General features: G+C 44.7%; 1 protein-coding gene across 1 annotated transcript in view; it reads left to right on the top strand.

The window, feature by feature from the left end:
• Positions 1-25,741, top strand: part of ASZ1 (ankyrin repeat, SAM and basic leucine zipper domain containing 1) — a 361,039-nt gene that overhangs the window by 12,028 nt on the left and 323,270 nt on the right. Inside the window, exon 2 of the mRNA XM_089672151.1 lies at positions 20,246-20,345. Within this exon, the coding sequence (XP_089528277.1) occupies positions 20,246-20,345 (100 nt within the window). The remainder of the gene's footprint in view (positions 1-20,245; positions 20,346-25,741) is intronic.

Raw genomic sequence — 25,741 nt, 5'->3', positions numbered from 1 at the left:
GATCCCCACTTCTTTACAATGGTCTGATACACCTCTCCATTTAGGACCCATTCCGACTCTCTCAATTGTCTTCTGCTCAGAAAATCGGCTGCCCGGTTTAATTCCCCTTTTAGGTGGATGGCTGATAAGGAGGCAAGATTTTTGTGCCCAAGACAGAAGCACTGCCACCAGGGTCCAGAGAGACCTGCTCCTTGTTTCTCCCTGTCTGTTTATGTAGGCTACTGCTGTTGCATTGTCCGAAAGGACGTAGACATGCTGGCCCCCCGATCATGCTCTGGAAGGAGCGGAGTGCTTCCAATATCGCTCTTAGCTCCTTCCAGTTTGAGGATTCCCCTTTTTCTACTAGGGACCATTTTCCCTGAACCACCGAATCTCCTAGGTGGGCCCCTCAACCTTGGGCGCTGGCATCCGTCGTGATCTCCCTGACCACTGGGAAACTCCATTACAGCCCCTGAGTCACATTGGCATTGGTCTTTCTCCACCACCACAGGGATCTCTTCACTCTGGAGGGAATATGAATTCGGGTATCTAAGGACCCCGCACCTGCCTGTTCCAGACTCTCAGAATGAAAAGTTGAAGGGGACGAAGATGCAGCCCTGCCCACTGTACTGCCGTGATCGATGAAGTTAACAGTCCTAACACTGACATAGCCTGCCTCACGGCTACGTTGTGGCTTTCCAGTAACAGCCTGATTCCCCCCCCCCCCCCCCGTCCCGTCCTGTCTAACTTGGCAAGCTTTTCTGAGGTTAGCATGGTCTTCTGCCCTGTGGAATCCAGAATGTACCCTAAATAGGTCATTCTTTGGGAAGGAACTAGGCAGGATTTGTCCAAGTTCAGCAGCCATCCCAGACTCTCCAAGTGTCTCCTCACCACTGCCACATCCAGCTCAAGTTGAACTGCCGAACCCACAAATAGAAGCAGGTCGTCCAGATAGGCCACTACTGCAATTCCCTTCAGCCAAATAGGAACTAATGCTTCGAACAGGACCTTGGTGAAAATTCTTGGTGAGGAGGACAGTCCGAACGGCAAGGCCGGGAATTGTAGAAGGGTCGTCCCTGCTGTGCTCTGAACTGCCAACCTGAGGAATCACTGGAATGCCTCTGCAATAGGCACGTGCAGATAGGCATCCTTTAAGTCGATGGAGGCCAGGAATGCCCCTGGTGGAAGGAGGGCTCTGATAGTAAAGATCGAGTCCATCCGGAATCTTTTGTAACGTATGGACTCATTTAGGGGTCTCAGATTCAAAATTAATCTGTAGGCCACTGATGGTTTCTGAACCACAAACACGCGGGAATAGAAACCCTTCCCCACTTCTGCTTCGGGAACTCTTACCACCACTTTCTGTGCCTCCAAATCCTGAAGCGAGGCTAGCAAGGCTGAGGCCCTCTGAGGACACCTGGGCAGACTCATTATTAATAATCTTTTCGGCATTGGTCTCGAATTCCAGTTGGTAACCCCTTCTTATGATGTCCAATATAAAAGGTCTGGAGACCTCCGCTTCCCACTGTGGGAGGAAGGCTGCCAATCTTCCCAACCGGGGGAACCGAGTCACCGTGGTTTCTGGGGCTGTTCAGGAGGACAAAATATCACCCCTCCCTCTCTGCCCCCAAGTCCTCCTCTGTCCTTCAGCCTAGGGCTCTGTCTCTTTGGGGGACAAAATCTCCTAGCCCCTAGATCCTGTAACTTCCGCTTCAGGGGGAAGGACTTTTTCCTGTCCGCCGTACGGTCCAACACCGACTCTAATCTCGTCCCAAACAGGAGATCTCCTGAAAAGGGGATGCCACATAATTTTATTTTAGATGTGATGTCCCCCGCCACGTTTTAAGCCACAGGGCCCTACGGGCTGAGTTGGTTAGAGCTGCTGACCTAGCCCCCAATCTTACCAACTCTGCGGATGCGTCCGCGATGTATCCCACTCCCTGCAGCAACGTCTCAAATGATGCAAGGATTTTGTCTTTAGGAGAATCGGCCACTATGTTAACTTGTAACTGTGCCAACCAGTACTCCATGTTTCTGGCTACTACAGTAGTGGCCATGGCTGGTTTTAAATTCAACAGGGTTGAATCCCACGCCTTTCAAGGGATTCAACTCTCCTATCCAACAGGTCTGGCAAAACACTCATATCCTCAAAGGCCAGATCCATTTTCCTAGCAGTCTGGGAAAAGGCTGCGTCCAATTTAGGATTCTTGTTCCATAAAGCTAATGGGTCCTCACTGAACGGAAATCTCCGTTTAAGTGATTTGGAAAAGAAGGACTTCCTCTCTGGATCCTGCCATTCCTTCCTTATGTTGTCAACTAAAACCTCGTGTACGGGGAATACTCTTCGCTTCTGTTTCTCCATACCCTGGTACATTTGATCATGTAAAGATAGAGGTTTTACATCTTCCTTGATGTCCAGCATATCGTTGATTGCCCCTAATAAGTCCACTTCTTCCAGGGATAATTTGTACCTGGAGGGACCTCTGGAATCTTCCGCGGGGGCCCTCCCCTGCTGAGTCCTCCTCAGGCTGGGAATCCAGGGAGGGTTGACGGGGCTACCAGTTGGGGGGGGCGTGGTGCAGCTTAGGGAATGGCTAAACTCTCCATTAAATTTTTAAAGGAGTCAAAGGTACTGGTCAGCTCCCTCACCGACCTGACCAGGTCACCCTGAACTGGACTCCCTTCACTGACCCCTTATTACAGGGCCCACAGAGAACCTTCTTCCATGACTCCTTAAGAACTTCTCTGCAAGACGGACAATTCCGTCTAGGTTCCTGATGTTTAAGCTTTTCCCGGGCTTTACCCTGAAAAGACAAAAGGAGGAAGAAAGAGAGCCTATTACACTCTAGCCACCTGTTCCCCCCCCCCCCCCCCCTGCCCCCCATTCCCTGGCAGGGCTTAAGGGCCTGACTCTTCCCGGACTGGTCCCCCCGCCCTAGGGGCCCACAGGTAGGGGAGGACTCCTCTGAGTCACCTTACCTGGGTTTGGCTGGTGCAGGCCTCACCTGGTCCCGGTGCCTCTGCGCCCGACATCGACAGGAGGGTGGTCGCCAGTCCTCGTGGTATGCCTGTCCCCCAGGCTCTGTCCCGCGATGCACCGCCATTGACGCTGGCCCTGGTGTATAGGGCTGCGGCCGGAAGCCGTGACCCCGGTAGAAGCCCTGCTCCTTCTGCCGGAATTGATGTCAACCCGACATCCTACCTGGCGTGCTCCTCTGTCAGCCAGCATGGGAAGGAGCGGGACTCCTCCCCGATCCTCTCCGGATCCCACCGAGGCCGCCACGGCACCTGCAACTCACCGGAGGGAGCCAGCAGGTTAGTGTCCTACCCTGTCACCCAGGGTTCACTACTTCTGCACCTGCAGCACTCCTAGGGAGGATCGGCAGCACTCCTAGGGAGGATCGCAGACGGCTCTCTGGCCTTCACTACCCGCTGCACCGAGTCCTCGAGATGTCTCCCCACCGGAGGAAACACCAGAACTGAGGTCGGAGGGGAGTGATAGGCTTTTTATTTAGGGTGGAGGAGTTTCCTCAAGTGGGGAGGAGCCGAGGTCTCTCAAGGTGCTGTCCTGAAAGACGAAGGGGGAAAACACTATTTTAGACTCTTTGCTATTAAACATCCAGTAAAAAAATAAAATTTCATCATAAATTTTTGCCAAAATGTATTCTGCTACATGTCTTTGCTAAAAAAAAAAAAAAAAAAAAAATCCCAATACGTGTAAATTAATTGGTTTACGTAAAAGCTATTACAAATTGCTAGGAATGGCGGTGATCAGCGACTTATAGCAGGACTGCGGCAGGCATTCTGACACTGGGGGGGGAACTGACTTAGTATCATTGACATCCCTAGTGACACCTGTGACGGTGCGCGGCGTCAGACCCCAGCCCTTCTCACTAACTTGTGCCCGAAGGACCAGGCTATCTAAGACCGCGCTGCCACTTGCGTAACAATGCCACTCTCAGCTGCGCCCTGCACAAAGATTTTCCAGCTTGCTGGACCACAGTCTATGTGCCAGCAGCCTGAGAGCGATTGTTACTGGGTCAGGTTAATTACGCAATTAACCCTTCACACTGCCACCACCACCTTTTTACAGAGAAGGAGGAAACTCACAAATCTTAGCAGTACCACTATAATATTTGAATAAGCGTCTGTATACACACTGCCACCACAGACAGATGTATCCAGAGGATTATTACCTACAGTAGCACACTCCAGAGACAGGGATTCTATTACTTTGCATTACAAGCTTTAGAGACAGTTTCAACACTTCAGAAAATAGGATTTATTACTAAAAAGGTAAAAATGGTGCAATTAAAATATTTACAGAAAAAGATGTAAAAAAAAAAAAAAAAAAAAAAAAAAAAATATATATATATATATATATATATATATATATATATATATATATAAAAGCAATAAAAGAGAAATTTCAGAAGGTAGGATACTTGCAAAAGTCCTTGGTTTAAGCAGAGTCCACATGTTCGAACAAAAAGGTTGCCTTTCTCCCAGATGGTTCCTAGTGTTAAAAGGGAGAAATCTCTTCTTACTCTCTCCAGGCATGTCAGCCTTTTTTCTAGTATCCCCCAGGGGTGTCTCCTGAAAGCAAAGGGTCAATCGCCTCATTTGCGGATGGGTGTTAGGCGGGGACCCAGGCTATGACCAAATCCCTTACAAGTTTATACCGTGGTCAGTAACCTTTAATAGGTACAGGTAGCATCTTAACAACTGGCAGATTAATATGCAGAATCATATTCTGAACGTCCAGATATCAAATATGGCATATCTGCCACTCCGGATAAAAATATATTGCTTTCTACCTTCTTGTAGACGCTGCCTAGGGATGTAAGGTGTCATGTGACTCGTATTAAAATGACCTATCTGAATATATGCTTTATATCAATGTGCCCAGTCCCTGTAGCAGTATATCTTCTATAGGACGGTTGGGAAGTTAACATTCATTTGTTCGAATGGAAGAATACTTTATATTTCTTCCATAAAAGAAACCGGAATTAATGAAAAAACGGATGTAAACCAATATACGGTTCATTTTTGCATTGGTAAATAATGTAAAACAAATGGATGTAAACTGATGTGAACTGATCTGTTTTTTTTTCTTGGAAAAAACATGACTAAACTGATGAAAACAACTGCCTGTCTGAAAGGACCCTTGCCGTACAGCACCTGTGAACAAGCCCTAAAATGTACTCTGGGGGCGCTCGTGAGCAGCCTGAGGAATGGCTGCTATTTAAACTTGGCTGCTTGACCACCGGCATATCGGCCGATTTTAAGCTCTCGGGGGTTTATCGCCTCTCCTCCAACCTCTCCTGGCCCCTCGTCCCCTGGTGCCCCGATGGGGAAAAAAACAGCTGCCTCCCGCGCTTCCAGCGCCCGGCAGCCCGTTTTGAATCTTGCGGCCTACCTGCTGGAGATCGTGGGTGAAGCTGCGGCCTCGATTTTTGGCCTGCCGCCGGAGCGTTCCAGAGCCCCGGCCACGGGATCGAGTCTTCCCCCGGAGACCGCAGTTGAAGCCCCGGTCTTGATTTCGGGTCCCCCGCTGCCCCTACCCGTGGGTGGGCTGGATCCTAGGGGTGAAGATGACCTGGCATCAGCAGCTTCCCTGCGGTCTTCCCCTCCAGGTCTAAGGGATGCTGAGCTTCTGCACCGTTTCAAGGCGATGCTACAGTCGGAACTGTCCTCCGCTACCACCAAGCTTGCTGACCGACTTTCGCGTGAAATCCGAGAATTGGGCAATCAAACGAATGATCTTGAGGATAAAATGGATGCGGCGGCCACGGTCATTGAGGGTCACGAACAGGACTTGTGTGACCTCAAGAAAGAATTAGCGGACGCGCTGCTCCGACTTGAAGATTTCGAGAACCGTTCCCATCGCGGCAATTTGCGGTTAAGGGGTATACCTGAAACGATCACAGATCTCACCACCGCTACTGCTCTGTTTCAGGAGCTGACGCCTGCAATTCCCATCGACCGGCTCGAATTTGACCGCATTCATCGTGCATTGGGCCCCAGACGACCGGATGGGCCCCCGAGGGACATCCATCATCAAGTTCACTTTCTACCGCACTAAGGAAACCATCCTCTTGGCGGCCAGAAACAAACCAGACCTCAGATTCCAGGGACATCGCTACCAGCTCTTCGCGGACCTCTCCCAGACCACTCTGCAGAAACGACGTCAGTTGAAGCCCTTCACTTCGGTCCTGGTGAAGCACAGAATTAAATACGCCTGGGGCTTTCCGTTCCGCCTCACCTTCAACTACCAGGGCCGCAGTCACTCTGTTGTTACGCCGGAGGAGACCCAGTCGCTCCTGGAATCTTTGCACCTTCTTCCACCGGGGGCCGCTGCTCAGAGCCTGGCTCACTCCAATGGATCCCCAGCGAGGCCACTTCCACCGGGCCGCCTCTGGGAGCGGTTGTCTAACAGGAAGAGGGCCCACCCTCAGACCCCTCAATGATCAAGTCCATCCTGCTCTTCTCTGGGCTGAAGATGCATCTTGGATCTCCCGCGTTGTGTTTCGCCGTTGGACTCTCCTGATGGGACTGTGAGTTTGGCCCCTAGGGCTCTTCCAGTTTGTTAGCGTTCCAGGCTAGGCCTGATCCAGCCTACTCTCTTGGGTTCCACCACTGAATGTGGGGTAGGGTCTCCTCTTGGACTCGTGGATTTTGACTTTTTGCTGTCCTGGCCTATCTTGGGTCCGGGTGCCCTTGTTCGGGTTCCCGTTTGGGTATGGGGTGATGGTTCCCTCGGGCTCCGGTGGGAGGTTGGCCTGGTGGGCCTGCTCGGGTGTTGGCCTTTTTGGAAGGTGGGTGGGGGACCACTTGGGCTGTGTAGTGGTTCTATGGCGGCCTGTGGCCGTTCTCCTGGAGGGGGTTGGCCCCTAGTTTAGCTGGGTTTTCTATCGGGAGGTTGCTGCGGATGTGCTCACTTCTGGGACTCTTAGTTATTACTTTGGTGTTCTGTTCTACTGTGTTAATTGCCTTTTTGCCCCCTGGGGGCTTATGTTTTTGATGTTTTCATTTGCAGCCATGTGTCCGGTGGTAGAGCCACCCCCAACCGGTATCCTTCAGGTGTAGGAGGATGCATGTCACCATTGACGTGACACGTTTGTACTGCTGTATGTATTTCTTGTTTCTTCTTTTTTTTTCCCCCCTTCTTTTCTTTTTCTTTCTGTTTTTTTTTGTTTTATCCTCATGCAGGGTTTCGGGATGCCATGGTCCGAAGGCCATTGGGAGTGGTAACTGGTGGCCGACCTATGCTTCTTCTGCTGAGCGTGCTGTGCTGATGCCGCCATGGCCTCACCCCTTCTGAAAGTATACTCACAGAATGTTCAAGGTTTCAATTCGCCTCAGAAGCGGGCTAAAGTTTTTCATCACCTCAAATTGCAACAAATTGACGTGGTATGTTTACAGGAGACCAGGTTTTCTCAGTCCTCCGCTCCGCGGTATCTTTCGCCTCACTTTCCCACCTTTTACACTGCCTCGGCCCCTGAGAAATGCCAGGGTGTACCAATAGCTTTCAAGCGCAATCTTCCTTTTGTCTGTGCTCGGAATATAGCGGACCCCACGGGTAGGTACTTGCTTGTGCAGGGCACCCTCTGGGATCAGGAGGTTATCTTTGTCTCTTACTTTGCACCCAATCGCTTTCAACATAAATTCTTTTCTCATCTTTGCACCATTGTCTCCCGACACTCCAAGGGCCGTCTTTTTCTTTTGGGAGATTCTAATGTTACCTTGGATTCCACATTGGATAAACGCTATGCCCAGGGGGCGGCCCCCTCTTACGACTTAGTGCTACGGGAACGTATGCGCTCTCTCTTGAGGACGGCGGGGCTGGCGGATGTCTGGAGAGAACTTCACCCAACTGAGCGCGACTTTACATTCTACTCCAACCCTCATGACAGTTTTTGTAGAATTGACCATATATTCATGCATGTTCAGCAGCTTCCTTTGGTCAGGCGGATAACTATTCCCTCCTCGCCCTGGTCGGACCATGATCCCCTGGTACTCCTCCTGGCCCTTTCTGGGTCGGTGCAGCGCCCTTTTCACTGGCGCATTAATGATTCCTTATTGACCACTCAGGTCACTTGCCAACAAATAGAATCTTTCGTACGCACATATTTCGCGGAAAACTCTGGATCTGTTTCTTCGGCAGTTCCCCTGTGGGAGGCGCATAAAGCCACGGTGCAGGGTCAGGTTATACAGCTGGCGACGGTTCGGAAGTGGGAATGGGGGCGCCGACTTTTGGAGCTTCATTCTCTGTTGGCCTCTGCGGATGCTCGTTGGAAGTCATTCCCATTCATGGCCCATAAACGTGCTCGTGACACCCTGGCGGCAGAGTTGGATCTACTTGCCTCTTCGGAGGCGGAACGTGCCCTGCATTGGACCAAACACAAATTTTATTCCTGTGTGAATAAGCCCGGTCCGATGCTGGCCAGGAAACTCAATTCTGTGGGGTAACCCCACAAACCGATCCGATTGCGACTTCCCGTGGGTGGCTGTACTTCTAATCCTCAGCAGATTGTCTCCCGTTTTGCAGACTTTCTCTCGCGCCTTTACGCTAAACCAGATCCCTTCCCTGTGGCTCAGGCAGAGGCATTTTTTCAAGACCTCCACCTTCCTGGACTATCTGAGGCCGCGCAGAAGGCCCTCAATGCCGGTGTCACCGTACCAGAAGTGCTACAAGCTATTAAATCTCTACGGTCCACCGCGGCCCCGGGTCCAGATGGCTTTTCTGGCCTCTACTATAAGAAATTTGCAACCCTGTTAGCACCTTTCTTGGTTGATTATTTTAATGAATTACGACAGGGCTCCTTGCCCTCTCCAGACGCGCTTAGAGCTCATATCTCTATGATTCCTAAGACGACCGATGATGTGCAGGAAACGCAAGCCTTTCGGCCCATTTCTCTTCTTAATGAAGACCTGAAGATATTAGGCAAGATTCTTAGCTGTCGTATCAATAAATATTTGCGTAGCCTGATTCATGGGGACCAAGTGGGTTTCGTCCCTGGGAGACAGGCGGGTGATAACGTTCGTAAGGTGGTCCATCTTATACGGAAAATACCGGGATTCTTACTGTCCTTAGACATATATAAAGCCTTTGATTCTCTATCCTGGGACTATCTGCGGTTTGTGCTGTCTCGCTGGGGTTTTGGGGACTCTATTCTTTCTTGGATTCAAGCCTTGTATTCTTCCCCTTCGGCTTCCGTTAAATACGCTGGGTATTTCTCAGATTCCTTTCCTATTTGGCGAGGTACGAGACAGGGATGCCCGCTGTCCCCAGCACTCTTTGTCCTGGCGCTTGAGCCGTTGGCTATTGCGCTCCGGACTGATTGTAATGTATCGGGGGTTCCATACACTGGACAGGAGTTCAAGTTGAACCTTTTTGCAGACGATGCCCTCTTGACTCTCACTAACCCCTTGACGACGCTTCCAAATTTGTAACAGGTTCTTGAGCGCTTCTCCCTGATTTCGGGTCTCTGTATCAATTTGGATAAGACTGTCGCGCTTAATATTACTTTGGCCTCAGATTTGGTTTTGCGCCTACAGTCCCTTGTCCCTTATAAATGGGCTTCTTCTTCTCTTGAATACCTAGGCATCCGCTTAACCCCCACCTATGACTCACTGTTTGCTGCAAATTACTATCCATTGCTTCGCTCTGTGTCCTCTCTTATGCATTCTTGGCAATTTCCGCACCTGTCATGGAGAGGACAGATTAATTCAGTAAAAATGACCATCTTGCCGAAATTGTTATACTATTTTCGCACCCTCCCAGTGCGGGTTCCTCCTCATTTCCTTCGGTTGCTTCAGGTAAAGATTATGCATTTTATCTGGGCCGATAAACGCCCCAGAGTTTCCAGAACTACGCTTTTTGTCCATAGACTCCAGGGTGGCCTTGGGGTTCCCAATGTTACTAAATATTATCAGGCGAGCCAGATCGCCCCGCTATCTATGTTGCATGCTTCCTCAGACATACCTCTCTGGGTCCTCCTGGAATTACCTAATTGTGCTCATATTGCGATATCGACACTTCTATGGCTTCCCCCTGCCCTGCGCCCCACGGCACTGAGTCCAGTTTTGCTCCATGGCTTACAAGTGTGGGACTCGGTACGTTACTCCAGTGGCCTAATGTCACCTTTTTTGCCTTTACTCCCAATTACTAACAACCCCCTTTTCCCACCAGGTTTAGATCAACCAAGGGCGTTTTCTTGGTGGGTGACCAATGGTTTTTCACAGGTACGACACTTTTTGATCACTCGGTCCTTCCCTACCTGGGATTCTCTTCGGGAGTCACGGGATGTCCCTCCGGCGGAATTTTTTCGTTACCTTCAATTGCGGCATTGGCTGCTCTCATTGCGGGGCACTTCTGTCTTCCCGTACCAGAAATCTGCCTTTGAACTGCTTTGCCAACAGCGGCCGGGCGCCCCAGGCCTTATTTCCCTTCTTTATGCAGCTTTGAATAGACGCTCGTCGCATACTTCTCTTTCATATGTCGTTCAGTGGGAGCGGCTGTGGATCCGGGGGACTGGAATAAGGCCTGGTCACTCATAGCTAAATGCTCATTTAATACAACCACGCTGGAGGCGGCTTACAAGGTATTGTTTCGTTGGTATTGGGTTCCGGCTCGTTTTGGCACAGGCAAATCCTGCCTGCAGTGATCGATGCTTTCGGGGTTGTGGCCATCGTGGTGATGTATTGCATATCTGGTGGTCATGCCCGAGGCTGCTTCGTTTTTGGTCTCGTGTATTTGGCTTCCTTTTCACCTTGTTCCATCTCTCTATACAACGGGATGCTCGGTATGCTTTGCTTCATTGTCCCATACCGGGCCTCTTGGCTCATCAGCAGATGTTGGCTTCCTATTTGTTTTTGTCGGCCTCTAGAACAATTGCTCAGGCCTGGAAGAGCCCGTTTGTCCCTCTTCAGGGGGTGCGGGACCGTGTGACCACTATGATGCTCAGTGAACAGATGTCGAGTATCTGCAACGACTCCCAATGTAAATTCTTGAAAATATGGGAGCCGTGGTTGCAATATACCTTTCCCACGCTCCCCCCGGCTAGTCTGGGGATGTGATGTTGTTCGACTTTGGCGTTCTTGGATCCCTGCTCTTGGTTTGGTTATCTTTTTTCTTTTGTACTTCTCCTTCCTTCCCCCCCCCCCTCCCCTTCTTCTTTTTTTTCTTTTTTTTTCTTTTTTTTCTTTTTTTTTCTGTTTGCTTTTGGTGTGGCAGTGGATAGCTGCCTTTAGTCTGAGTTATCAGTGTTCTATTTATGTTTTGTTATTTAAGTGCCATTAAGAGCCCCTGCGTGGGCGATCTTTGCCCTGTTGGTGTTAGAGCACTGATTTCTTTAATTTTCTACTTCTTTTATGTGCAATTGATAGCCCCTGCATGGGTGTGATTTGTTGCTCCTGTGTTAATTGTTATTAATTAATAAAAACCATTGAAATACAAAATGTACTCTGAAGCAGAGATCAGTGGTCTGTAGGTTGTAAACCCCCTTCTTAGCACAAATTCCCCCTCCTCCCCACCCAAATCCTCCTTGTAGCACAACCTCCCCAATGGCTGCCATTAGTAAAATTAGTAAAAAAAAATACCAGTATATATAAAGCTATAACTTTCAAGTAAACCAATTTACACATATTGGGATTTTGTTTAGCAAAGACATGTAGCAGAATACATTTTTCAACTGGACATGTTTAATAGCAAAAAGTCAAAAATATTGTTTTTTTTTTTTTCTCAAAATTGTTGTTTTTTTAATTTTTTTTTTTTTTTTTTTTAGTTTTATAGCGCAAAAAAATTAAAACCTCACAGGCGATCAAATACCACTGAAAGAGAGCTCTATTTGTGTAAGGATGTGAATGTCATTTGGATGCTATGCTGCATGACCGCGCAATTGTCAGTTAAAGTAACGCAGCGCCATAATGCAAAAAATAGCCTGGTCAGGAAGGGGGTAAATCCTCAAAAAGGCAAGTGGTTAAAAAAAAGTTGAATATAATACAAATATATATATATATATATATATATATATATATATATATATATATAATTCTCTATTTATTTCTCTTTCGGTTTTTGGCCAAGTGCATCTTGAGTTTTGGGTTTCGGTCCAGAATTTTAATTTTGGAACACCGCTAGTTTTGGACGTTTTTTTTTTTTTTTTTTTTTCTCTAGGAGCAGATACCTTTTTCTGGCAGGTACCTGCTTTCACTTCTCCTTGGCTTGCATAGTCACTTAACATGTCCCATGAGGCTGTGGGTCCATTCAGAAAGAGCGGCGAAACTCATACATGCGCATTGGGGAGCTTGCTGTACAGTAACAGAAAGTCGCAGCTTGCTTCCCACAAACAAGATGCAGTGCCAAGGACCCAAAGACTAGTGAAGGCCCAGCCCGGGTGATGATAGTGCTGGATCTTTGGGCTGGTAAATGTTTATTAAAAGTCAGCAGCTGCAGTATTTGGAGCTGCTGAGGTTTACATTTTTTTTTCACCGAGATCAAAGCTCCTCTTTAAAGTATAAATTCACCTTTCGTAACATGTTTCATCTATATTCAAGGTATAACATGTCACTGTAACTCCAGCTCCGGCATCCCCACCAGCTCCCTCCTTTAGCTGTCACAATTTAAAAATATGCTCCACCCACCCAGCCGTATTATTCATTCACAGAGTTCTGTGAATGGGAAACTACAAGTCTCAACAGCCTTTGCGCCTGTCGGCTTGTAGCTCTCAATGAACTACCATGGCGCTGTTGGGTTGGGACCTTACATAAGGATGTTCCACTTTTAGTGGGCCTGTTTTAGTCAACAGACAGCCTGTTGTAGAATCTACCCATTGCCTGCTGTCAATCGTAGGGAGAGGAAAGACCTGGTGGGGAGCTAATGTTTTGGCTTCCCCATCAGGCTCCACCCATTGAGTGTCACTGGTTGTTAGACTGTTGGCTTTGAAGAGGTGAGGCAGTAGTGCCTGCAAACTTACCCCTCTGCTACACGGCACAGAGAGATGGGAACTGCTCATTTAAGCCAGCATAACACTTCTATGTAGCATCATAGAAGTAGGCCTTCTTCTGGCATCACCAATGTGCACTCTGGCATTTGTGCAGGAAGTGTGCTTCTAGTAAGACGACCAAGCTGTCCTTGACTGCTCCTGGTCTCATGTCAACATTTGAGAGCCTTTGATTGGCTATCACAGTGATCACTCAATTAAACCCTTCCCTGTACTTTTTTTTTTTTTCTTTCTTTCTTTCTTAAACGCTTCCCGTCAGGCCGTTGTATATAAACGGCTGAACGGTGGCAGTGCAGGGTCGGGTGGCCGTTTGTAAATGGCCTCCCTGCACCCTGCTTTTGCGCGCTCCCTGGGAGCGTGCAGCACCGCGATCCGGTGCCCGCTGTGTCCTCTGGACACAGTGGAACACCGATTGTCGGACGGGATCTCTATGCAAGGTCCCGATCATGTGATCACTGATTTGGCCAATCAGTGATCACATGCAGAGTAGTTAGCAATGATGTCACTTGTGACATCATTGCTTACTACGTGTGAAATCTGTGAATGATCACAGAGGTCACATGGTACAAGGCTATTCACAACAGTCTGTGACCAATCACAGCTCACACAGTAGTTCAGAATGGCTGCAAGAATGCAGCTAGAGAGAAAGATAGATAAATTATTGGTTTTTTTTAGCCTTTATGGGTGTGTGTAAAAAAAAAAAAAAAAAATCATCACCCCCCCCCACAAGTAGTACAGTGTCACCATGGTGACACTGTACTGCTAGGGTGACAATATGTAAAAAAAACAACAACCCATAAATAATTAAAAAAAAAACGTTTAAAAATTATAATTTTTGGTTATAAACTAATTTTTTTTTTTTTTTTTTTTTTCACTAAAAAGGTAATGGAATAAATTTTGGCCAAGATTTATGATGAAAGATTATTTATTTGCAAAATTTTATAAGAGAAACTTTTTTCAAATTTTTTTTGGACATTTTCATTTACATAGCAAAAAAAATAAAAATCCCAGTGGTGAATAAATACCACCAAAATAAAGCTTTATCTGTCTCAAAACAAATGCTAAAAAATTCATATGGGTACAGTGTTGCATGACCGCGCAATTGTCATTCAAAGTGTAATAGCGCTGAAAATTGGCCTGGACAGGAAGGGGGTAAAAGTGTCCGGACTGGAAGTGGTTAATGGAGAATAGGATATGTATTCTTTCGTTTAGGCCCCTTTCACACGGGAGATCCAATCAGGTCCGCCTGTCAGTTTTTCAGGCAGACCTGATTGGATTGGTCCATGCATCACTATGGACAGGAGGATGTGAACGGACTTGTACCCGTTTACTCCCACCTACCTCTTGGTCCAATCCGGTCCACTCTAAAAAAAAAAAAAACGGGGAGCTTTCCTCTTCTGTTTAGGTGGATAAGACAGTAGTCAGGTGTAAATGAACATAGAAACAGTACAGCAGAGCACTATTATTTCTTTGCCCTACTTGGGAGTATAAACAACAAATACACGTGTGGTATGGTTTATCACCAAATGAAGGGCTTAAAAATAATAAGGTATAATCACCTGGATACACTAAGGAGTCTATTTATGAAACATTTGTTGGACTAATGTCCCAAGAATTTGTCCAGGCTGTACAAATTTGCCCAAAGTTTCTCAAGTACTATGACTTCCTTTGGTCAACCGTTCCATCTAGTGGTCAAAATGCTGTACAGTATATTGTCTGAAATACGTAATCAGAAAATATACCATATTTTGGCTACTAATACCCAGAAAATGAATGCAGCCTGATTTGAATGCTTGTGACATTGGTCCAACAAATGTTTTACAAATTAACCCCTTTATAGTTGTGATATGTATAGTGTTATACATAAGTTGCAAAACTGTGTTCAGGCATATTATGATTTATTTTACCTTCAGGCATTAAAGGTTAACTCTCCTCAGCAACATGCCCCATGCTGAGAAAATAGTCCTATTTAGAACTAGGAGCCTGCATATTCTAGCTACAAGACCACATTGTCACTGATGCCACGTTGGTCTTGTGCTAACTCTTGGAAGCTGCTCTGATTCCCAATCATATGAACACTGTAACAGCCAATCACAGATACACAATGGCAGCTGCATGTTAAAGTTGTTGTAGACCCTCACATACAGTCAAAAATATTGGCACCCCTGCATTTCTCTCTAATGCACCGCTTCGCCCAGAAAATTGTTTCAATTACAAATGTTTAGGCATTCTTATGTTTTTCTTTGTCCGTGTTGGTATAACAAAGCAGAGAAACAAAAAGCCAAATCTGACACATTCCACACAAAACCCCAATTATGGACTGGACTAAATTATTGGCACCTTCTCAAAATTGTAAGAAATAATTGCATTCCAGGTTTGTGATGCTCCTGTAATTTGTGTGCAAACATTGTCAAGACATTTAGAGCCTATGGCACTGTAGTTAATCTCCCTGGACGTGGGCAAAAGAGAAAACAAAAGAGAAAAATTGATCAAGGATTGCAACGAAGGATTGTTTTAGTTGCTAAAGAACCTCAGTCAACCTCCAGACAAATTCAAGTTGACCTTCAGGCGCAGGGTACAACTGTGGGCTCGCACCTTTTTGCTATCTGAATGAAAAGGGACCCAGCAGGACCCCACTACTGACACAGAAACCTAAATAACCCAGATTGGAGTTTGCCAAAACTTACGTAAGGAAGCCAAAATCCGTTTGGGAGATTGTGCTGTGGACAAATGCAACAAAATTACAGATTTTTAGTAAAGCTCATCATTTTACTGTTTTCAGAAAAAGCAATGAGACCTTTAACCACTTCCAGGCCGCCATGTACTGCAGCAGAGCGGCAGCTACAGGCAAAGCGACGTACCCGTATGTCGCTCTGGCTGTACTAACACGGGGGCGCAGAGCTCCCTCCTTGTGACTGCTGTGTCCAGTGGATACAGAGGAATGAAGATCCTGGTGTACGGGACCCGGTGATCATGTGATAACTATGCGATCACATGATCACTATGTAAGCAAAACGGTTATGAATCAATCTCATTCATAACAGCTCTGCTTCTCTTCCTATTGAGCTGTGATTGGCCCACAGCTGTCACATGATACATGGGGCCAATTAAAACACCCTGTACCACGTGACAAGCTCCAGCCAATCACAGATCACTATCCTGAGCTGTCAAAACGTAACTAATTCATGTCAGAAATTGAATGAGTTCGGTTCTTTACAGCAAGCTCTGCATTGCAGGAGAAATTATCTTTATTTCTCCTGCAAATCAAAGTGTAAAAAAAAAAAGCCCTGATCCCCCCCCACAGTAGTACAAATGTTTCTATGTTAACATTGTACAATTCTGATAAAAGTATTTAAAAAAAAAAAAAAAAATTTAGATTTTTTTTTTTTGTTTTTTTTTTAACTACTTGCTAACTGCTTACCCTAGTGTTGCGGGCGAGCAGCAGCTCTTTGCAAAGCAATGTAATCGCTTCCTATTTTGGGGTGTGAACGCACCTGCGCCCCCCCACCTGTCAGTCCAGGGAGAGAAGTGAGAACACCGCACGGAGTAAAAGCACCACTACATTTTACACACACACGTTAGATTAGCACATTTAACCCTTTGATCGCCCTTATTAACCATTTGATTGCCCCTGTTAACCCTTTGTTCACCCCGTCACCCAACCAGTGCCATTAGTACAGTGTCAATATGTAGATTTTTTTCACTGATCACTGCATTCCTGCAGCTAGCGACATCAGATAACGTCAGGGTTAGTTAGCGCCCCACCCAGCCAGGGTCAGCTATCGCACTCACGCTATAGGTTGCTGATCACCGCCATTAATAGTTTGTTTGTACGGATCAAGATATTGCTCACATACAGAACTATACTAGTGACTCCTTTGTATAGTGTCCCCAAAAAAAGAGTTAGCAGGATCGTCCCCGTTCGCTGCCAGCACTAGTGTTTAGCCCTTCCGCTGTTTTTCATGGAAGATTTGTACCAATTGATTGTGGGCCAAGGCAATTTATATGCACAACAATACATGGCCGTCTACCCAAATTCAGCTCTTTCCAGACAATTCACGTTGAAACCTATCACGGTTTCTGAATTTAAAACTTTTGGGCCTAACCCTCAACATGGGCATTACAGAGAAGAATGAATTGTGGTCATGTTGATCCACAGAGCCAAGTTATCGTATGCCTGTGTTCTCTGCTGTTACATATATGCCCAACATGGACCAGCAATGTACTGGTACGTTGCTGGATTTTGAGTGGTTATACCGAGATGTCAAAAAAGCATTTGACTACACTGAACTTGGTGTGATCAAATACTTTTAAGGGCAGAGGAGGGATTTGGGGGTCTTATTTACTTCAGATCTCTCCGTAAAGAGTACTTGTCACATGCCTATTGCTGTCATAAGGGATATTTACATGTCTTGTGACAGCAGTCAAGTGACTGAAGAAAAAAAAAAAAGAAAATAAGACTGGGTAAACATTAAAGAAATTATGCTCATGCTCGTGGGCAAAGGCGAATGCACGCGTCAATCCCGCATGCAGGCAAGCAGCGATTGTCCCACACATGCGGTACCACCGCGAACTTGAGGTCATGGGCAGTAATTTTAGCACCAGACGTCCTCCTATAAAGCTAAAGTGGTATCCTGTAAAGGCTTTTAAAGCGTCTCCTGTGGCTAGTAAAATGTTCGGCGTTTGTCACAGTTGCACAGGCATGCGCAATTTTAAAGGGTGACATGTTTGGTATCTATTTACTCGACATATCGTCTTTTATATATTTTACCAAAAAATGGGTTATGTTTTGTGGTGGTGTTGCATTAAAAAGAGTATTTCTTCCAAAAAACTGTGTTTGAAAAACTGCTGCGCAAATACCACGTGACATACAAAATTGCAAAGCCCACCAATTTAGGCTTGGTTCACACCTATACAGTTTGCTTTTTGTGGTGGATTTTGTGTTTTTTCACACTTTAAGTGCTTGGGTGTAACTTTTTTTTATTTTTTTTACTTAAAGCTGAAATTAAAATAAAGCCTATTCTTTTCAGCCAAGCAATCTGCCATCTTAACCTTTGTTTAATCTGCCATTGCCATGGTGCAATATAGTATGATCAGTTATGACACCAGCCATTTAATGAGTTGACCATTTGAGGGCAAAAACAAGCGTAGCCATTCTCATTCACAGCATGCCAGCATGAGAACAAAAACAGTTGTTCTCTATGTCCTCTGTTCACGCTACAGCACTGGTATCTGCACAGGAATCTGCAACCTGTATGCTGTTTTCTGCATGGGGGAAAACATCTGATGGTACATCAACATTGTGGTGTAAACAGGGCACAGAAATCAATTTTTTTTTGTGTGTGTGTAATAAGTTCTCTTGCAGATAATTTATTACATATCTTTGAAAAATCTGTATGCAATACCACTGTTATGATGTGAACAAGGCACATACAAAACAATTGTTTTATTTGTGTCCTTGCAGAGACATGCATTAAATACGCACGTCTCTGCACATGATGTGAACAAGCCAATGCAAGTCAATTCTGCTAGTTTTTTCCATCAGTTTTTATGCACATTTTTTTCCCTATTTTGTCATATTATAACCAAAGATGTAAATGTATTTTAATGCATTTTATTTGGATATTTATTGTGATCAACACAAAGTGGCAGATAATTGTGAAGTGGAAGGAAAATGATAAATGGTTTAAAAATTTTTTTTTTTTTACAAATATCTGAAAAGTGTGGCGTGCATTTGTTTTCAACCCCCTTTACTCTGTTACCCCTAACTAAAATCTAGTGGAACCAATTGCCTTCAGAAGTCACCTAATTAGTAAAGAGTCCACCTATGTGTAATGTATTCTCAGTATAAATACAGCTGTTCTGCGAAGCCCTCGTAAGTTTGTTAGAGAGCATTAGTTAGCAAACAGCATCATGAAGGCCAAGGAACACACCCGATAGGTCAGGGATAAAGTTGTGGAGACGTTTTTAAAGCAGGGTTAGGTTATAAAAAAAAATAAAAAATATACCAAGCTTTGAACTTCTCACGGAGCATTGTTCAATCAATGATCATATGAAAATAGAATATGGCACAGCTGCAAGCCTACAAAGACATGGCCGTCCACCTAAACTGACAGGCCAGGCAAGGAAAGCATTATTCAGAGAAGCAGCCAAGAGGCCCATGGTAACTCTGGAGGAGCTGCATGCAAAGCAAAAAGACTCCTAAGTCTTGTACTTGGCCAGCGTTTCATTTTCACTAAAGGTAATGTGAAAAACCATTTAGCTCAAAGTGGAACTTTAGCCAGAAAATGAAGTCCTGCTAGGTCACTTGAGGCTGGCTCCTTTTTGCAGGTATTGCTATGTAAAACATTACAAATAAGTGCCTATATATGTTTAAATCCAGTAATGCACTTTCTTACCCTGCTCTGCACTTGCTCTCTATTTTTCGTCACTATGCCTAAAATATAGAGGCCGATCTGCTGACAGCATGAAGATTTACTGCTGCACAGGGGCTCTGGGCTTCGGGAAACTGGTAGCCTCCAGCAAGAAGAAACTAGAACGATACTGGAGACAATTTACACTCATAGCAGAGTTGTTAATGTGGAATGTATGATTCTTGCTAAAGAACATTATTTTTTTTTTTTTATCAAGTTGTCATGCAGCTTGACAACCTGATTTTCTTATGACGGTATTATTTTGCAGATTCATTAAGGGCTCGTTCACACTAGGCTGTTTTGCCAACGCTTGCCAAACGCCCCTATAGCGTTTGGCAAGCGTTGGTCCGGTGTTTACGGAGCGTTTTTAACGCTCGGCAAACGCTCCGCAAACGCCGCATGCGCGGTTTAGCGGCGGTTGCTAGGCGTTTGCCGAGCGTTAATAACGCCCCACAAACGCCTATAATGCATTTGAGTGGTGTTACCGCTCCGCAAACACCCCGCAACCGCGTCGCAAACGCCGGCCGGGCGTTTGCGGAGCGGCACCATAGACGAGAATAGGAGGCTTCAAAGCCTCCTGACTCGACCAGAGGCGTCCGTTTTGCCGCGACGCGACGCAAACGCTCCTGTTAGAACAGCACCATGTGCTGTAATGTGCAGAATTGGCAGAGGCGTTTGGGAAGCGGTAAAAACGCTTCCCAAACGCCTCTCTGCCGCCTGCACACAAGGCTAGTGTGAACGTAGCCTTAGTCAATATTTTACTATTTTTTTTATGCAATTCACACAATACTGTATGTTCTTGTGACCTTGCCATAAAGAGAACTGTGTTTTTATGTGTATTCGTAGAAAATAAACAAGCATTTGGCATCTGAAACCAAAGAAGATTTGTTAAAGAATGCTCTTACGGTTGGAAATATGAAGTTAGTTGAAGAACTCTTAGATTCAGGTGAGAACAATATATTACACATGCATTTTTTTTATTTAGTTAATACAGAGTGTTGTCAAAACAGCTGTTTTATTCATGTATAAACTTGCATAATGCTTTCATGATGACTAATGTGTAACACTTCTAATTTACCTTGAACAGAAATCATAGCATGCACAGTTCCACAAGCTCCTCTTCTGTGCTGAAATAGCTTTTTAGGATTTCGGCTCACAGCGTGCAGTTGAAGTCACAGCAAATCACAGCGTGCCTCAATTCCTGGTTGGACAACATCCAGAAACATATATTCTTTCATCCCCAGCTCGTGTCCCTGGCCTGCCCCTTTAATTTATTGGATTATAGTTAAATCTTGGGGGCTGAGTATCATATGGGGGAGTTAGCTAGAGTCTGCTTAACAACGCAGTCTGCCTAAGAACATCCTTTCCTCCAGACTGATATCCACCCTTCTAGGCATTTCAATATTTGCACAACTCCTTCCTAGAGCCAGCAAGCTAACTGCTTTAGGACTGAGGTCTGTTAGAATAAGTAATGAGGCAGGGTATAGTGATGTTTTCAAGAAGAAATGTGCAGTACCCTGCTGGCCACAAGCATTGATTTTCCTGTATTGCACAGAACAGTGTTTCTCAACCTTCTTTCAGTCGCAGCACCCTTATAACGTTGTCAAGGGGAAACATGCCTGGGATAAATGCACACATTTGTATTGATTAATTGAATTCATATTAGAAGCATCACAGGTCCCTTATCATATCAGAGCCCCTCTTCACATCAGGGTCCTGCTTTCACATCAGAGCCCTACCTTTTGGCTCCAGCAGTATGGAATAGAGCAGGTGGTTGAGGAGGTCTGGAAGTGGCACATATAGTCTTCTCCTGAATGTGGGGGCAGCCCTGCATGCCATCTGCCCTGAATCAGTGTCGCGTATTGCCTTGGTGTGGATGAAGCTTGCCACTCAGAAGCTTGCCACCATCACCATAGCAATGGATAACATCTTGTGTCCTAGCCTTAGAATGTTATTGGTTTTGGTGCTGGCAGCTGGCCAGGACAAAGCATGATGCTGATCCAGGGCAGACTGGGTCCCTTGCTCATGGGAACCCAGATGGCACCCCACTGTGCCACAGCACCCTGACTGGGAAACACTGGCATAGAGGAGCACAGAGACCCATCAATATCATTGCTAGGTATAAAATAAGGTATGTAATGAAATAAAATTGTTTTATTTTGCCACTTCCTGCAAATGGATGTATCTGTATGTCCTCCAGACCTCTTCCACCACCTGCTCTCTGCCACACAGCTTTAGCCGAAAGACAGGGCTCTGATATTTAAAGCAGGGCCCATTAGCCTAGTATTTTTTTTCTGGTGCTCTATAATGTAACAGTGATTTGAGTGGCTATACAGCTGTCCAATCCCTTTTACAGGGGGTGGAAGGGGTTCCGTCTTAATTGGGCTCTCCCATTCCACTGGGAATCCCATAACTAATGTTAGCGGCTGGGTGGGCACACCATAGAGATGAAGGATAAACTCTACATATGTGACTAAATATTTAAAGCAAAACTCCAGCTTACACTTTTTGAGCAGTTACGGCATTATTTTTTTCCTATTAAGGATAATGGTTTTACATAAAGTGGAGCTAAAGTTCCACTGTAACTCACTGTGAGCAGGCAGGCTTTTAATTACAGAAGAGATATGCAATGCGTCTTCTGTAATCAACTACACCTACCTGCCTGAAATGCAGGCCGGCCCGATCTGTGTGCTGGGATGACAATCTTCTATGCATGTGCAGGAGTGTCATCCCACTCTGGCCAATGAAGACATCTGAAAAACCGGTACACAGGAGAATTAGTCAGCACTGGAGAAGCTGTTGGAAAGGTGAGCATCTCTGCTTTCGGTTCTGCTTGCCCTCCTGAGGATTTACCCCCCCCCCCCCTCCTGACCAGGCCATTTTTTGTGATGCGGTGCTGTTACTTTAAGTAATCGAAGATCCTCCTGCGCTATAAATGGTGAAAAGACCAACTTTAAGCTGCCAACACTCCCCTGCTGATACCTAGTACAGTGTAAACTCCATAAATAAATAAATAGTGCGGCGCTCTAAATAAATATAAATAAATAGAAATCAATATGTGACCAAATAAATATGTGACCAATTCATATAGTGTAATCTCTGAAATATTTCCAACCAAAATGACATACAATAAATAATTTGCTACCTATCATCTATACCTCAAGTGATCTTAATTACAATAAATCTAGTGTCTAAGAATCATGCTTGTACATAGAAAACATTACATAAAGTGACCATGTATAAATGTATCCTATACAAAGTGAACAGAGTGCTAAAGTGCCAAAAAAAGTGCAAAAAAAATATATTTCAATTTATAAATAATCCATGAAACACACAGTCCATCAGGTGATAAATAAAACCATGCGATGTGTAGTGATAAAAAACTGGTGATTTGTGCCAAACTCATCTCCTACAGGTGGCTAGATTGCCTCCTCACCTCCTCCCGGTGACCCCTAGGGGCCAGCAGGCTTGCAGGATCACCCTGGATCCTTAATCCACAAAAGACCAGCAGCTTTTCTCCTTCTTTAAATCCCTTTGTGAGACTCCTGTTTCTCTCACTCACCCAAGATGTTTCTAAAGAACAATGGCTCACCAGTCCAGTGAGCCAAGAAAGAAAATGCCCTCTAAGTGTAGTAATTAATGACTCCTTTATTTAAAAGTATAGAGTGACAACACTCACATTTTCTGGCAGTCCACCCTCCTCACCGATGTGTGGGTGTACTTCATGTGAATGGGACTTCCTAGGTGCAGCAAGATGGCGTCGTACGCCGGAAGTGCGTCACCACGCACCGGAAACTGCGGACTCGCGAACCTACGCGTTACGTCACTGTCTGCTCGTGACTTCCTCGGGGTATCGCATGACAAGCACAGTTCCTCCCTTTATACCTAGCTAATCAGTTGCGGCCCGCCTTCTGTACACCCGGCGGTAACCGCGCCATTTTCTCGAAGCCTTCCCTTATCTTAACCACGGCCATTTTCTTAGTGTCCTGCTATATCGTTAATGCCTCATATCATTCAATGGGAACACTTTTAAAATAAATTACATAAAAAAACTTATGAAAAATCCATATTATACGACCTAAAAAACCTGGAGTCCTAATGATAATAGGATAAAATCAAAAAAATTTTAATGCATCACCTTAATCTAACACTAAAAAATATATAAAAAATAAAAAGTAAAAATGTGGAATAAAAATATTTTTAATATTAGATTGGAATCAAATTAGAATTAAAATTAAAAATAGGGAATAGATTTAAGGGGATATCCCTATAAAACCGACACTCAAAAAAATACTAAGATGTGGTAAAGCACTCCCTTCATCATGTAGTCTACCCACACATTTACAAATTATAATCCTATTAAAAAGTCAATAAAAATAATTATTATTACATAATTAACCTGATCATAAATACGGTATGTTAAGAAACCCTTGATTTCATCCATATACAAATCTTCAATATGAAAACCCACAATCTAAAAGATAAATACGCATATAATAAATACCACATATACCTCCCATCCATATCTGTTAACAATATTTGTAAAAATCCCAAAGAATATAATGAATATGTCCTCAAAAATCACTGATGAAACAATTTAAGTCAAATTCAACATTTAACCCTTTGGGGACTTGAGTACTCCTATAATAAATCCACCTGGACTCCGCCTGGCTAAGGGATTTTATTTTATTGGTGCCTCTCCAATGCCTCTTAAATTTCTCAATTCCCCAAAATTTTAATGTACTGGGGTCTTTATTATGATACTTGGCAAAGTGTCTGGAGACACTATGCTTCGAAAATCCCTTGTTAATGTTCTGGACGTGCTCTCTAAGTCTTTTCCACAAAGGCCTCTTTGTTCTGCCTATGTACTGAAGTCCACAGTCACACTCTAAGCAGTACACAACTCCTTCTGTTTTGCACGATATAAATTCATTAATCTGATATACCTGGCCTGTAACAGTGGCAGTAAAATTATTCCTTCGTTTATTCTGTCGTTTGGTGGCTATGCAGGTAAAGCAATTCCTGCATGGGAAAAAACCTTTATCATGTAGGAATGTGATGTGATTGTTAGTGGGGGGGTCCAATACATTCTTGACAACCCTTGACCTAATAGTGGGCGCTCTTCTATAAATAAATCTAGGGCCGTCTGGTAATGACTCTCCTATAACCGGATCCAATTTTAGGATATTCCAATACTTTCTATATATACTTTCTACCTTTTTGAAGTGGATTTTAAAATCCAAGATAACCGCAGTTTGTGAATCTATCTGTTTGACCTTGGACCTGTCCATCAAAAAATTCTCCCTGTCCATATTGCCCACTTCCTTAATTCTAGATTCTATATCTTCTCTCGAATAACCTTTTTCAACAAATCTAGATCCTAATAACTCCGCTTGTTGAAAATAATTGTGAGCATAGGTACAGTTCCTTCTGATTCTCACAAACTGACCTTTGGGGATATTAAATATCCATGGCGGGTAATGACAACTCCCCCTAGGGATATACCCATTGCGGTCAACCGTTTTAAAGTGAGTTCTAGTAGTGATAAGACCATTACTTGTCCTTATATTAAGATCCAAAAAATTGATTTCACTATTACTAGACTCCCACGTGAATTTAATATTTTTATTATTATCATTGAGTTTGTTCAAAAATGTTGCTAAGGTAGTCAACTCCCCCTCCCAAATAACAATCACATCATCAATATATCTTTTAAAAACTTTCAACTCCTCTGGGAAATCTGGGTATAAGTCCCTACTCTCCCAATATCCCATAAAAATGTTTGCCACACTCGGTGCATTTCTTGTACCCATCGCAACTCCTTTTATCTGTTTATAGTATTTATTGTCATGCCAGAAATTGTTGTGACTCAGACAGAACTCCAGGCAATCTAATAAATATTTCCTCTGGATCCAAGATAAATCACTATATGTCCTGAGTGCAATGGAAGCTCACTGCTTCCATTGCATCCTCATGGCTGATAATAGTGTACAATGAGGACACGTCCGCACTGGCCAAAAAGAGCTCTTGTCTACCTTTGAATTCAGTCAATATCTGTATAAGTTGCTTCGTATCTCTCAGATATGATTTCATTTGCTTTACCACAGGTTGTAGAAATTCATCAATGTATTGTCCCATTCTAGCCAGGACAGATTGTATGCCGTTTACTATCGGCCTCCCTGGTGGATTTTTTTCATCTTTGTGGATTTTGGGAACAGTATATATGACTGGTACTCGGCATGTATCTGGCACCAGATATCTGGCTTCCTTTTTGTTTAAAATATTTTTATCTACTCCCTTTTTGACTAATAATTACAATTCTTTTTTATATTGTGCCGTGGG

The sequence above is a fragment of the Staurois parvus genome, unplaced genomic scaffold, assembly GCF_062004578.1.
Source record: "Staurois parvus isolate SC_StPar_1 unplaced genomic scaffold, SC_StPar_1.0 ptg000120l, whole genome shotgun sequence".
Taxonomy (NCBI): Eukaryota; Metazoa; Chordata; class Amphibia; order Anura; family Ranidae; genus Staurois; species Staurois parvus.
This window is presented reverse-complemented; position numbering and strand designations above follow the sequence as displayed.